General features: G+C 37.6%; 1 protein-coding gene across 3 annotated transcripts in view; it reads right to left on the bottom strand.

The window, feature by feature from the left end:
- The window catches only part of cfap74 (cilia and flagella associated protein 74), a 69,270-nt gene continuing 55,225 nt past the window's right edge, over positions 1-14,045 (bottom strand). For 2 of the 3 annotated variants that reach the window (XM_017467177.3, XM_017467179.3), the window contains exons 29-39: positions 13,675-13,809; positions 13,054-13,163; positions 12,892-12,947; positions 11,967-12,086; positions 11,257-11,412; positions 7,751-7,880; positions 6,887-7,041; positions 4,225-4,363; positions 3,738-3,865; positions 3,436-3,570; positions 1-223 (exon numbers count right to left, since the gene is read on the bottom strand). In XM_017467177.3, coding sequence (XP_017322666.1) covers positions 110-223; positions 3,436-3,570; positions 3,738-3,865; positions 4,225-4,363; positions 6,887-7,041; positions 7,751-7,880; positions 11,257-11,412; positions 11,967-12,086; positions 12,892-12,947; positions 13,054-13,163; positions 13,675-13,809 — 1,378 coding nt within the window. In that variant the 3' untranslated portion in view covers positions 1-109. Of the gene's footprint in view, positions 224-3,435; positions 3,571-3,737; positions 3,866-4,224; positions 4,364-6,872; positions 7,042-7,750; positions 7,881-11,256; positions 11,413-11,966; positions 12,087-12,891; positions 12,948-13,053; positions 13,164-13,674; positions 13,810-14,045 lie in introns of those variants that run through there. The other variant, XR_001812607.3, reaches the window with a different exon arrangement.

Genomic DNA, 14,045 nt, shown 5'->3' with positions numbered 1-14,045 from the left:
CATACAGCTTATAAAGGTTATTTTTAATGATATATAACAATAACAATAAATAACAATATATGATTTAAAACAATGAAGGTTTCTAATTTATATTTTTCTGAAGTCCTATTCAGAATTCAGAATGTGTATGGTGGGACGTGTAGGCCAGGAGAGTGACGCTGTACACTTCAGTCTCGTCTCCTCTTAAAATCAGCGGAACACACATCTGTACCACCTTGTTGGGCTAGAACACACACACACACACACACACACACACACACACACACACACATACACACACACACACACAATCAATCAATCACTTATAAAATGTCAATTAAAAAGCAAAGATGAAATTTTCTTCTGTATAAATATCTTCATAAACATTTTCATCCAGTGGTAGTATTGTCACAGTGTTAACGCACCGTCATCACAACATCCCGATTTTAAGTCATTTTAACAATCCCCTTTTTGATTCTTGATGCAAGATGATATAAAGTGTTGTGAAAAAGTATTTGTTTTCTTCTGTTTTTGTCTATATCTCATAGTAAATCGTTTTAGTTCTTCAAACAAAATACAGCATGTTCAAACTATTTAGATAGTTTTAGGCAACCTGAGTTAACCTACAATACAGTTTCCATCCATCCATTTTCTATAATGCGTATCCTACTGTGTCGCTGGGAACCTGCAACCTATCCCAGGGATCATGGGGCACAAGGCAGGGAACACTCTGGACAGGGTGCCAATCCATCACAAGGCACAATAACATAAACATTCACACACCCATTCATACACTATACACTTTTGACATACCATGCATGTCTTTGGACTGGTGGAGGAAACCAGAGTACCCAGAGGAAAGCATGGTCAGAATATGCAAACTCTGCACACACAGGTCAGTGGCGGGAATTGAAAGCCCAAACCTGGAGGTGTGAGGCAAATGTGCTAACCACTAAACCACTGTGCGCCCACACAATACAGTTTTTATTTATATATATATTTTTTATTGAACTTAAAATCTGTTTGTGCCACCTTTAGCAGCAATAACTGCAACCAAACCCTTCCGATAAATGGAGATCAGTCTTTCACTTACTTCTAGGACTAGGATTTACTCTTTTGCTTCGGATCATTGTCTTGCTGCATAATCCAGTTGCTGTGCCCTTGGAGGAATTTTGGAAGGTCGGCCACTTCTGGGAAGGTTCACTACTGTGCCAAGTTTTTTCCATTTGGAGATAATGGCTCCCACCATGGTAACTTTGGAGTCCCAGAGTCTTTGAAATAGCTTTGTAACCCTTCCCAGACTGATATATTACAATCACCTACTCCTTCATCATTTCTGGAATTTCTTTCAACTTTGGCATAGTGTGTTACTGGGTAAGACCTTTTAACCAACTTTATGTTGTTGAAAAAGTTCTATTTAAGTGTTGATTTGATCGAACAGGGTTTGCAGTAATCAGGCCTGGTTGCGTCTAGACCAGCTCAACCCCATTATGAATGCAGTTTCATAGATTTGGGAAAATAGTAACATGGGGGCAAATACATTTTCACACAGGCCCAGTTGGTATCGGGTAACTTTTTTGCCTCAATAACTAACATCATCATTTAAAAAATGTATTTTGTCTTTACTCAGGTTGCCTTTGTTTTATCTTAGATTTTGGTTTAATTTCTGAAACAATTTATATTACAGTAGATACACACACACACACACACACACACACACACACACATACACACACACACAAAAATACTTTTTGACAGCACGTATAACCATTTTCAGACAAATCTGCCATGCTGTCTGGGCATTAGAAACTCAGCTGCAGTAAGGTGTCTCAATGGTATAATGTTGGATGGTTTAAAACAACATTTTTCTTAGAGGTTTGGATGTTTGAACTAAATTGGACCCAAACCTCCAAGTTATTGAAGCCTTATGTATTTCGCAATTTTCTACATCTTGTCAAGTGGCTTAAATTGAGGTTAATGGGGCATGACGACACAAACATTTCCTAAACTATCTGTGTAACATACTCCTGACTCACAGTGTCAGGAGGTTTATTTAAGATGCTCAGTCTGTGAGCCACTCACAAGAGTATTACATTATCCTTTATTACATTATCTTAAGGCACCTTAAAGCTATATATTTTTGTGGCTGACTGGAAGCATTATGTGTAAGTGGAGTTTTTTTTAATGTGCTGCAAACCATGAAGCAGGGTATACATTCTGTAACTAAATAACTTTCACATGAGAGAAAAAACAGGGTTACGGTGACTTTGATTATTATACGTAACTTTATTTTATTGGTAAATTCCTAGTGGGATTGACTGTAAACCTTGTCTACCTAGTGCATTTACACAAGGTTGTAAACTCCATAGTTAATTAGGTTCATTTGTTTGTTTATCATTTGCAGTGGTGTGTTCTATTACAGTTTACTCATTACAGGCAATAAAATAACAACAAACATTAAACATTAAATGAGTGTTCAAAGAATCTAAATCTGCTTATTGCAGAAATCAGCCTTTTCCAGTTAGACCTATATTTTGATGGTATGAAGGTCAACTTCATAACTTGAACCCTATTTACATTAATAACTTGAACCTGTTTCTGGATGGGTTAGTATTAATATTAATACAGAGTGTTAAAAAAACATTTGACTATCTGTGCAGATTAGCCACGTAAATACAGCATGCAATTTTAATGCTTAGTCATCATAAGCTTCAAAGTCACTGTGAAACTTGAACTAATAGTTTTGGAGACTAAAAATCCCTCCGTTCCATTGTGTTTAAATATGATAATGTGTATTAGGGATGTAACCAAATACAAATACATTATACAGAATTAACAAATATTAGCTGTGTTCTAAACACAAACAAATACAGACACAAATAGGAGGTTCACTTTTTTTTTTTTTTAGAAAGCTTGACAGAAAGGGTCACAGGACATCTGGCTGAGATTAAAGATGTGAATCGGGACTGGGAGGTTTTTACTTTCATGTGGGCATGAGTGAGTGGTTAAATATGACATTCATGGGACAAACAAAGAATTTGTTCACAGGTTTCCTTCACTAATATCTGCCTAGTCATAGTCGTGATGGTCTGAATTAGGCTAATAGTTTGTGTATATCTCAGGAAGGTACAAATAATAATAATAACAATAGTAGTGCTTTTCAAGCACCACTAATAATAATAATAATAAACAGTTTTGGGCACACCTCTAGCTGAGACCATTTATGAACTGAGTGGATGTGGCTGAAACTGAGGAACTCTCAGAGCCAAAATTCAGACCCTATTTACATCACATTTAATTAAAAAAACCCATACAAACAAACAAACAAAAACACCGCCTGGTTTTGGCCACGCCCACTTCAGATTTACATCCAAATACAGGTACAGATAGGAATATTTCGAGATAAAGATAGTGCCATTGCATTACACCACTAATGTGCATGTTACAATTACATACTGTGTGCCCAGCAGGTGGTGTCCATGCGACTGTGATGGTGCGTCTGTGACCTGCATCCACGCTTCCTTTGGTGGGGTCCACACTGAACCCATGCTGTTGAAGACCAGTTACATTCTCCCATAAAAACTCTCCATTCTACAAGAGGGGAGACAAAAGGAGAAAGTGCAGAAAAGATGAGAGAAAAGCAGGAAGAAAAGACAAGAGGAGAGACAGTAGTGTAGGATATTTAAATTCCCCACATAATTAACGTTGACAATCTGTCAAAGTGTCTTCAGGTCTGGGAGATACAGTATAAAGTGTACCTTCTTGTTGTGCGGTTGTGAGCTATGGATGCAGCCCACCTCTAACTCCCTCACTGCGGCTGACACCTGGCCCTCACGATACACACTCCTCAGAGTCAACAACAGAGGTGTAGGCAGCTTTTCCTTCTCTGTGTGTGAGTGTCATCCAACAAAGACACAATAATCAACAAATGACAGCAAACTTTTTAAAAGCTCACGTTCCTTTTCTCATAGTTTCCAGGCCAAACATGCTACGCAAGTTCACAAACACATGCTCAAGACTAACCAATGCCAAACTTACAAAGCTTATTTATCCAAAGTAAATGTAAATGTCAAACATTTACATAACTGTACTGAAAAAAGGTTCAGTATTTTAAAAAAAGACAACAGCTGCAATCATATCAAGAGTGGACAAAAGCTGAGTTGTATATTATGAAGAATGTTTAAGATAAAGTATGGAAAGAGATATTTCTCTGGAATATCACACAAACTAGTTTATATTCTGTACCTGTGTTTGCTGTTTTGCCTGCACTGTATATGTTTGGATGGATGAGTGATTCAGAGCACAGGTCTAATGGATCACCACCACACACAAACATGTTGTAGCACTTTGCTGCACCCCGTAACTCCAGGTCACACACTGTTTGCTGTCACACACACACACACACACACACACACACACACACACACACACACACACACACAGGATGTTAAAATTAATAATACATTACAAGGAGTTACCTATATGACACAACAGGCATATGTAAATAAATATGTGTGCCAGCCTGGGAAAAAACTTCACATGGTCCAATTATAACATTTTCTCCTATATATGGTCGAGAAAACTCAACCAGAAGTAAATGTACAGTTTGTAAGGAATAACAGGACGGACCATGCTGTTATGTATAAATAATCCATGCTGGGGTGATGTGAACGTGACTCGAGGCGTCCACAAAACAAGTTGGTTCCTGTTATCACTTGTGGTATAGCAACAATAAACAGCTGTTCTCTCACCAGCATCTCCTCTTCTCTCGTTAAAGTGACAAAAAAAGGCAGCTTGTCATTTTACCGAGAAACCGACAACGGTAAATGTCACTGTCCAGAAGAATTTCCTGTGCTGGGAATCTTTACATAGCACAGTGGCTGTTACAAATTGCTGACACCCAAAAGTCCTTCAATAGATGTTACATAAATGTTGATTAATAATAATAATAATAATAAAAACCTCACAACATGAACTATACAGTGTGTAGGACAAGACTACACACACCTGTGAAAATTGCAGGTTTTTGTGATGTAAAAAATGAAACTAAGAAAAATCAGGTCTGATCTTTTCCAAAAAAATGTAAAAAACAAAGAGAAAGATTTTAACCTGGCTGCATAAGTGTGCACCCCCTTTTATAACAGGGTATTTATGAAAGGACAAGAAGTAAACGTATCAGGGAGGCTGCTGTGAGACCTACTTCAACATTAAAGGAGCTGCAGGAAAATCTGGCAAGTACTCCTCACTCCCTGTATATGACATCAATATCTCATATTCTTCACATGTCTGGGCTATGGGGCAGGGTGGCTAGGTGGAAGCCCTTTCTCCCCCCCAAAAAATCCACAAGACATCCAAGCATACCCAAATTTCACCAAAACCAAGGTAAACTTTTTGGGCATAATTCTAAAAGATATGTTTGGTGCAAAAAAAAGAAAAACAGCTTAGCACCTAAAGAAAACCATGTCCACGGTGAAGCATGGTGGTGGCAGCATCATGCTATGTCGCTGCTTCTCATCAGCTGACTCAGGTCAAGATAGTGGGAATCATGGATAGCTCCAAATACCAATCTATTTTGGCACAAAACCTGCAGGCCTCCGTTGGACAGCTGAAGATAAAGAAACATTTCACCTTGCAGCACAATAACAAAGAACAAATCCAAGTCAACAAAGGAATGCTTCAGAGGAAGATGATGATCAAGGTTTTGGAATGGCTCAGTCAGAGCCTGGATATAAATCCTACTGAAAACCTGTGGAATGACTTGAAGAGGTCTGTGCACAGGAGATCCGCTCACAATTTGATGGATCTGGAGCATTTTTGCAAGGAAGAGTAGAAAAAAAAGCCAAATGAAGATCTATCTAAAATCAAGTGCTATGTTGGAAGACTCTTACCCCCTGACTGCTGTATTACAAGCAAAGGGTACTTTAACAACGTTAGCACATTTATGCAACCAGGTTATTGAACAAAACAAACAAAAAACCAACCAACCAAACAAACAAAAACAACATTGAAAAACTTGAATTTTGTGAGTTGCTATGTTACTTTAAAGTTGGAAAAAGATCTGACATAATTCATCTTGTTTTTATTATTTACATCAAAGAGACCTGCAATTTTAACAGGCGCATGTAGACTTCATGTGTCCAATGTACGTTTTTGCTTGGTAAACAACATGCAGAAATGCACTGCGATTGAGCTGTTACTGTAGATACAATCACGTATTAGAACAAGCACGTATTAATAACCTCTCGTTCATGCTACGGCTAGAACTACTGCGCATACCGTGATGTTACATAAAATTACTGATTAGGCTCATATTTGTTTTGCGATTAAACGTAGCTATGCAACAAACTGATCACAGCATGACATTCATTGCATGAAACAAGCACACCTAGAAAGGGGCAAGACAAGACTGGAAAGTATCATAAATAAAAATATTTCCATGTCAAAATATACAGTATTACTGGCAGAAAAATGGTTGGGAGCTGTTGTCCAGAATTTAGCTGCAGCAACATGTACCAGATTTTCCCAAACTGTCAGACATATACACAACTCTACTGTGACTACAATATTAACTCAGCAATTCTTGGTGTAATCCTTTTGTGCATTTGGATATGATATATGAATATGTAAGAACCAAAAGTCTGAGGGTAAAATCGAAAGGTGTTTTAATCTCATTTAAGCAAATGCCATTAGATCAAGATATTTGAGTTTTAATTGCATACCAGGATTTTTAAAATAGCGTAAACCATTGAATAACGTATACTTCAGTTCTAAATGTAATTGGAATAAAATTTTGCGTTTGCTTTTTGACTCAGACAGTTGGACGTGGATGTATAAGACTTTACATGCTTTAAACATGTTATTTTTGACCAGTTAGCTACAGGTGATTTACTGACTGAAGCTCTCTCACGTGGTTCATAAGTTGAACATGGAGTGCATCTCGGTAATGTAGACCCTCATGATCAGGCTGGAACATCACAGTGATGTCTTGAGCTTTACCGGGGGCAATAGTGCCCTCTGTGGGTGACACACTGAACACACTCTGACCGCTGTAATTCTGAGTACCTGGGAGGAACAACAGAAAAAAAAGAAAGATGTGTTTCAAAGCTACAGAACAATTTAGAGCTTCAGAAAATTAGTGCTGGTCACAGTAGCTGTAAACTGTAATTGCATAGCACATCTCATTCTTATTCCACCACTGGATTTACAATTATAACAAAAATTTACAGCCTTCATTATGATTTGACCACCAAAGTGCTGTAGGGAGGTAATGATGCAATATTAGCATTATCTGGTAGCAAGTAGCTAAGAAACGTAGTGCAGGCACAGAAGACAACAGCAACAACAACAAAATCATGTTAAACTGCTGGAGTATGTAACGGTGTTGGACCAGCGGGTCTCAACTTATGGCCTGCAATCTTTTTAAAATCAATTATGTTCAGTATTTATCTACTGTAGGCAGCACATTTGCTTTGCTAATAAAATACATGTAATCTCAGCAATAAGAGGAGGTGCTCGACAGACTTTAGCATTATATATTATGTTCTTAGAGCAGGACTGCATGGATTTGAAATCCACCTGACAGCATCAGCTCTCCTAATGATATACTATAGCATAACACGGTACTCATATCACGTCATTATACTTTAATAGCTGACTAATGCACACAGATAAGGTCATGATTAATGTAGCAACCCAGAAGACTTGCTTTAAACAGTCCAACCTGTTATTTCTATCGTGCCCTAAGTGTGCAGAGTGTAAGAGTATGCATTACCTAAAGTTATGGATGGTGTGGAATACTTGGTGAGGAATGCTGGAAGTAAGCGTGTGTCACTGTGTTTGGAGAGGCTGAGGCTGTCCAACAACACTTTGAACTGTACAAGCAGAGTGGAAGAATTCTGAAGCTGCACATTAGTAAAAGAAGATGGGAAAGGGAAAGAGAAACAAGAGCATTACACACACTAGGACTGACTCCTTAAATTCTGATCACTAACATATAATTATCAATTTGACAGATGCAGATTAAAAAAAAATCTGACTCTGAAGATCATAGCACTGCTGGGTCACACTGCCAATGAACCACAGATTAAAAATACAACAACTCTTTACAATCCTCCATATAATAAGCAGTAAAAATCTACACACATTGCACCAGGTCTGTATTAGCATCACATGAAGGTATCAGTAATGAAAGGAAAAGAATATACATACTCTGCTTAGGTCTTAATTTGAGAGCGTGTTAAGCTTATTTATCTTGACACACCTGAAAGTAAATTATAATATGAACAGTGCTTCTTGTCATATACTGGAAACATCCATTTGTGTGGACTGTAAATGTGTGTGTGTGTGTGTGTGTGAATGTGTGTGTGTGTGTGTGTGTGTGTGTGTTAGCATCAGCATTGCGATGTGCAAAAGTATGGTATTTTTCCTAGGAAATCTTTTTACATTCTTTTTCAAGCCATATACTCTCTTATAACAACTCCAGAATTACTAGCGCCCAGCATGAGCAAAAATGAATATAAAAACTGAAAAATAAATGACATGAATGACACTTCAGGCTTTAACATAGCGATACTTTGGTTTTCTTTTAAAAAGAATATCAAATTGTAATATTTTAAAAATTATTTTAGGTCAATAATGTTGCCGAATATATTCTGATAGACAGATACAGTGGATATAAAAAGTCTACACACACCTGTTAAAATGGCAGGTTTTTGTGATGTAAAAAAAATGAAACCAAGATAAATCATAAAATAAGATAAATAAGATAAATCATTTTTCTACCCTTAATGTGAAATTACAACATATAAAAATTAAGTGAAAAACAACCAGAAAAATTTTAGGGAAAAATAAAAAAAAGTTACAATAACCTGGTTGCATAAGTTTGCACACCCTTTGATAATCAGGGATGTGGCTGAGTTCAGAATGAACCAATCACATTCAATCTCATGTTCAAAAATATTTATCATACAGCCGTCATCAATTAAATTATTCTGATTAACCCCAAATAAAGACCAGCTGTTTCTGTAGATCCTTCTACATATCATCTTGGTTTCATCTGACTACTGAAGGCAAGGTCTGTAAAGAGCTTACAAAGCATGTACAGGGCCTCACTGTCGAAAGGTATAGATCAGGAGAGGGGTACAAAAACTTTCCAAAACTTTAGATGTACTTTGGAACACCGTGAAGGCCGTCATCAACGAATAGAGAACATGGAATACCACAGTGACATCACCAAGAACAGGGCGTCCCTCGAAAATTTATAAAAGGACAAGATAAAATTTTACCAGCGAGACTGCCAAGAGACCAACAGCAACAAAGTACTGATTACTCTCTGTATGTCACAACAATCTCTCGTATTCTTCACACGTCTGAGCTATGGGGTAGGGTGGCTAGACGGAAGCCCTTTCCCACAAAAAAACATCCAAGCGAGTTGATTTCAGTGCAAAACCGTCAGGTGTCCGCTAGTAAGCTGAAGAATTTCCCCTTTGAGCATGACAGTGACCCAAAGCATACATCAAATCAACTAAGGAATGGCTTAACCAAAAAAGGATGTTTTTGAATGGCCCGAGTCCAGAGTCCACACCTAAATCTGTTGGGAGACCGGAAGTGTACAGGAGATGCCCTTACAATTTGATGGATCTATAATGTTTTTGCAAAAAAGCGTGAGAAAATATTGCCAAGTCAGGATGTGCCACGCTGATAGACTCTTAGCCAAAAAGACTGAGTGGTGTAATAAAATCAAAGGGTGCATCAACAATATATTAGTTTAGGGGTGTGCACACTTATGCAACCAGGTTATTGTAAGTTTTTAAATTTCTTCTATTTTTTATATATTGTAATTTCACATTGAGGGTGGAAAAAAAGATCTGACATGATTTATCTTGGTTTAATTTTTTTTTTCACAAAAACCTGTCATTTTAACAAGGGCTGTGTAGACTTTTTATATCCACTGTACAGTAGGGTCCAAAAATCCCTTTTTTGCATTGTTTTCTAACTTTATAAAATAATTTTCATTACACATTATATTATTGACAACAACTTGAGTGCAAAGCAGAATCACTGAAAAATTGACAAGAATTTCAGAATTTCTTAGTATTCGGTTTTGTGCCCTTTTTGCTGTAATGACAGTGTGCACTCGAGCTGGCGTGGACTCCACAAGTTTGTGCAAAAGTTTATGATAGATTTTAGATCAAATCCACCAGCGTGTCATCTGAACACACGCTTCAATAGAAGAGATTAGGCATGAGCAAAATTTGACATTTTGTAAAATACAGTTAACATGGTCAATAGCACACACTTACTTACATTTTAATAGGGACCAATAATTTTAAATATTTCAAAATTCTAAAATAAACCACCCCAAAAATCCTATCGAATAAAAACAACAAAACAAACAGATTTTTGAATGTTGAAACCCACTCTCTCTGTCATGGATATCCTGGAAGGGACTCTGGACTACAGTTCCCAGCAGCCACTGCACCACACAGCATCATCACATGACCACTTGCACCTGATTCTCTTTCACTTAAAGAGCACCTATATGTATATAGCCACAGTTTGCACTGTCCCCTTAGTCTTGTGTTTGTCTTTCATTGCTGCCTTTTCATGGTCTTTGTTAATGTTTTATTCTTGCCTTAGTGTTTTGCTTCCTGTTCATAGTTCTTGTTTTGTGTTTTGTTTTGGAATTCATTAAAACTGAAAATCTGCACTTGCATCCGTCTCCACCTCCAAATCGTGACACCCTCTCTCTCGTTCTATTTTTTAAAAAGTTTTTAAGTTCACAGGATGATTATACGTTACAGGAACTCTAAGTGTATAATTTAATTTAAAATGAATGCAACATGTTCCCACATTGCAGCCAGTATTTTGCATAGATGACAGATTTCTCTGTCTGTCTTAAATGGACTCACATCTGCCAATATTCTTGACATTAAAGTCAGTAATAGGTACATCTATGACATACTAAAACATTCACCCATATCATTCCATAAACAATTATCATTTAATCACATATTTTTATGAACTGGTAATGAAGGACACAGGCTTACTCACAGCCAGTAACTGGTTAGGTTTAAAAGGATGACAGTTTAAATTTTTGAGTTTAAATTAGTTACCCCTACTACTACCAATAAAGAATGCACAAAAATAACAGAATATGACCTCAGAATTTTTTTTTGTGTAACGAAAAAACTAGTCCACACATTTATCTTGATGTTCACTGTCATTAAAAAGTGAAGTGAAGTGACAGTAATTCTACACTATGAATTATGGCCTTACCGTAAGTACTTGGCTAGTGCTCTGTTTCTCCAGCACGTATCCGAAGTCCAGCATTTGTCCCTCATGTGCACAGGTGACGAGAGGTTTAATGCCCTCTCCACACAGCGTGAACTCCAGAGTCATTTTACTGCAACTCACTTCCAGTATTTCACGATACTGATCCAAAAACAAACAAACAAACAGACAAACAAAAAAAATTCACATTAGTGTATTTACAACATGCTGTACAGCATACTTTGTAATTCTTATGCTGGCAGACTTCCAGTTCTACTTCCCATCAGAAACTGCTTATCTATAGGTCAGTAAATTATAAATCAGTATAAATAATGTCAACTGGAATTCATCTGCAATTTTAATAATACAAAATTAAAATGCTGTTATGAAAAATTGCATATTCTAATTCCTTATAATTTCATATTTACAAAGATCAGTCATTTATTAACACAAGAACAAATGCAACATGGACTTTTTTTCTACCTAAAAGGCACAAGGGTTGATAATTCTTCATATAAACACAATCTTGTGAACCCTTACTTATTAGACCTGCTTATGCAAGAATGTATGTCTAAAATGCCTTAAATGCTTCGTGTTCCTGAAACACTGGATTCACCAGCTATTTGTTATAGAACTTAATTCAATACAATATGATCTCTATCTCTTTATGTGAGGGCTTATTTCCCTACACACCACTAGAGGCCAGTGCTGTTTACCTTTTTACCCAAAGCTGGTTTAAAAGCCAGCAAGAGTGTGTGTGTCTCTCCAGGCCTGACTCCTCGCATGGCATTCAACACAGTGAATGGTCCATTTAAGTCCAGCAGTGAAGACTTCAGCTACAGCTCATGTTAAGAAAGACATGTTGCTGGCACTTTAATACAATCAGCTGACATAAATAGGACAGGGTACGTGGTATAAGAGCAATAAAAATGTTGGCACTTTTAGGAAAATAATCAACTTCAGGGGTGGTAACAATAATTCCACTTTGTGTCGGAGTGCATAACACGACCCTGTCATTGATTGTTTCCTATTATTATTTCCTTGGTGGTGATTGGACAAAATCTGTAGGAGGCAAAATCCAAGACAAAATCCAAGATGGCGGAAAATGTAATCGGGCGGACAGTGACATCTAGGGTATGTTGAACTCATCTTGACCCAGAGAATCCAGGGATTTTAAATTTTAAATTTAAAATTTAAAATTTTGGATACATAGATTCAAAACTTATGACCATAAATATACTTCAAAATTAGGCCCAAATTTGACCCAATGGTGGCACTAGATCGTTGGCAGCCCTTGGCCCAAATTTGGTCAGAATGTTTGTTCCTTAGGCTTTTTACTAGATGGTTCTATGGGCTTCCATACACACCCTAGCCAGCAGCAGCAGCAGCAGAACACGGGGCTTAGTGATTAGAACATTTGCCTCGCACCTCCAGGGTTGAGGGTTTGATTCCCGCCTCTGCCCTGCGTGCATAGAGTTTGCATGTTCTCGCTCTGCCTTGGGGGTTTTCTCTGGGTACTCCAGTATCCTCCCCCAGTCCAAAGATATGCACTGTAGGCTCCAGGCTTCCTGTGACCCTGTGTAGGATACGCAGTATGGAAAATGGATGGAAGTTGCTTTGAACTTTGCTTCAGAAGGATACCTTCACAAACTCTGAACAAATATTCTGGACTGTCACCTTTTTCAAAACCTTCTGACCTAAAGCAAAGAAAACAAATAAAAAAATCAAATCCCTCCCAATCACCCGAGTCAAAGCAGTAGCAATAAAATAGCTGATATGTCTACAATGGAAGACCTAGCTTACCTACTGCCACCTGGTTGAAGTTGATGGTGGTTTCACCATTGTCAGAGATGACCATCAGCATGGGTCGAACAGCTTTGCAATGCAGCTCCAGGTACAGTGTGTTATATGGGCTGTAATAAGGGTTAAATTTTTATTAATCCAGCTCTGGCCTCAAGCATGCTGACAAAAGAACAAAATTAAGTTTTTCTTTACTAGTCAGCCCTCTGCACAATTGTCCTAAAAAATTGTGGCAATCAATGGTTTCAGTCAACCAGATTATTTTAAAATGTCTATTACAGGTACATCAAGACCACTGGGAGCAAAGATTTTTCACCAAACAGCTAAGGGGCTTCTTCTGCTTGGAAAAGCTGTCAAAATGAACCACAATACCTACCTTGATTTACAACTACTAAAAAAATAATAATTTGGTCAGAAATATGTGTAATTGCTTTTTGTTGTGATGGCTACAGTGGACAATACATGCATCAGTCACACAGATTACTCACCAACAAGATGCAATTCTATTGAATGTTTTATGTGTAAATTGTACGAAAAGTTACAGATGCTAACCCTGTCCTCAGCTTAGTGTGTGACTGTTTATATAGAATGAATTGTGTGAATCTGTAAGCAATTTCAGTTCACCTGTATAAGGGTTCCTTCGTCTCCTTTTTGTGTGTAATGTCTCCACTGGACACAAAGCATGGGATGACATAACGGCTGCATCTCTCTTTGTAAGTGCGGAGTAGAGAGGCCTTCGCTGCTCTATACTCATGTGAGCTAGACAAACAAAGAGTGTATTAGCCATGTTTTCACCTAAACAGCCCTTTTTGTTCAGAATCTGATCTGAATGGAATATGGAATATATATGGCCAAAAGTTTGGGAACACGTGACCATCATAGCCATATGTGGTTCTTCTCCAAACTATTGCCTTAAAGCACACAGTTGTGTAGGATGTCTTTGTATGCTGTAGCATTACAATTTCCTTTCACGGGAACTAAGGGGCCTAAACCTG

This window comes from Ictalurus punctatus, chromosome 5, assembly GCF_001660625.3.
Source record: "Ictalurus punctatus breed USDA103 chromosome 5, Coco_2.0, whole genome shotgun sequence".
In the NCBI taxonomy this organism is placed as follows: domain Eukaryota; kingdom Metazoa; phylum Chordata; class Actinopteri; order Siluriformes; family Ictaluridae; genus Ictalurus; species Ictalurus punctatus.
This window is presented reverse-complemented; position numbering and strand designations above follow the sequence as displayed.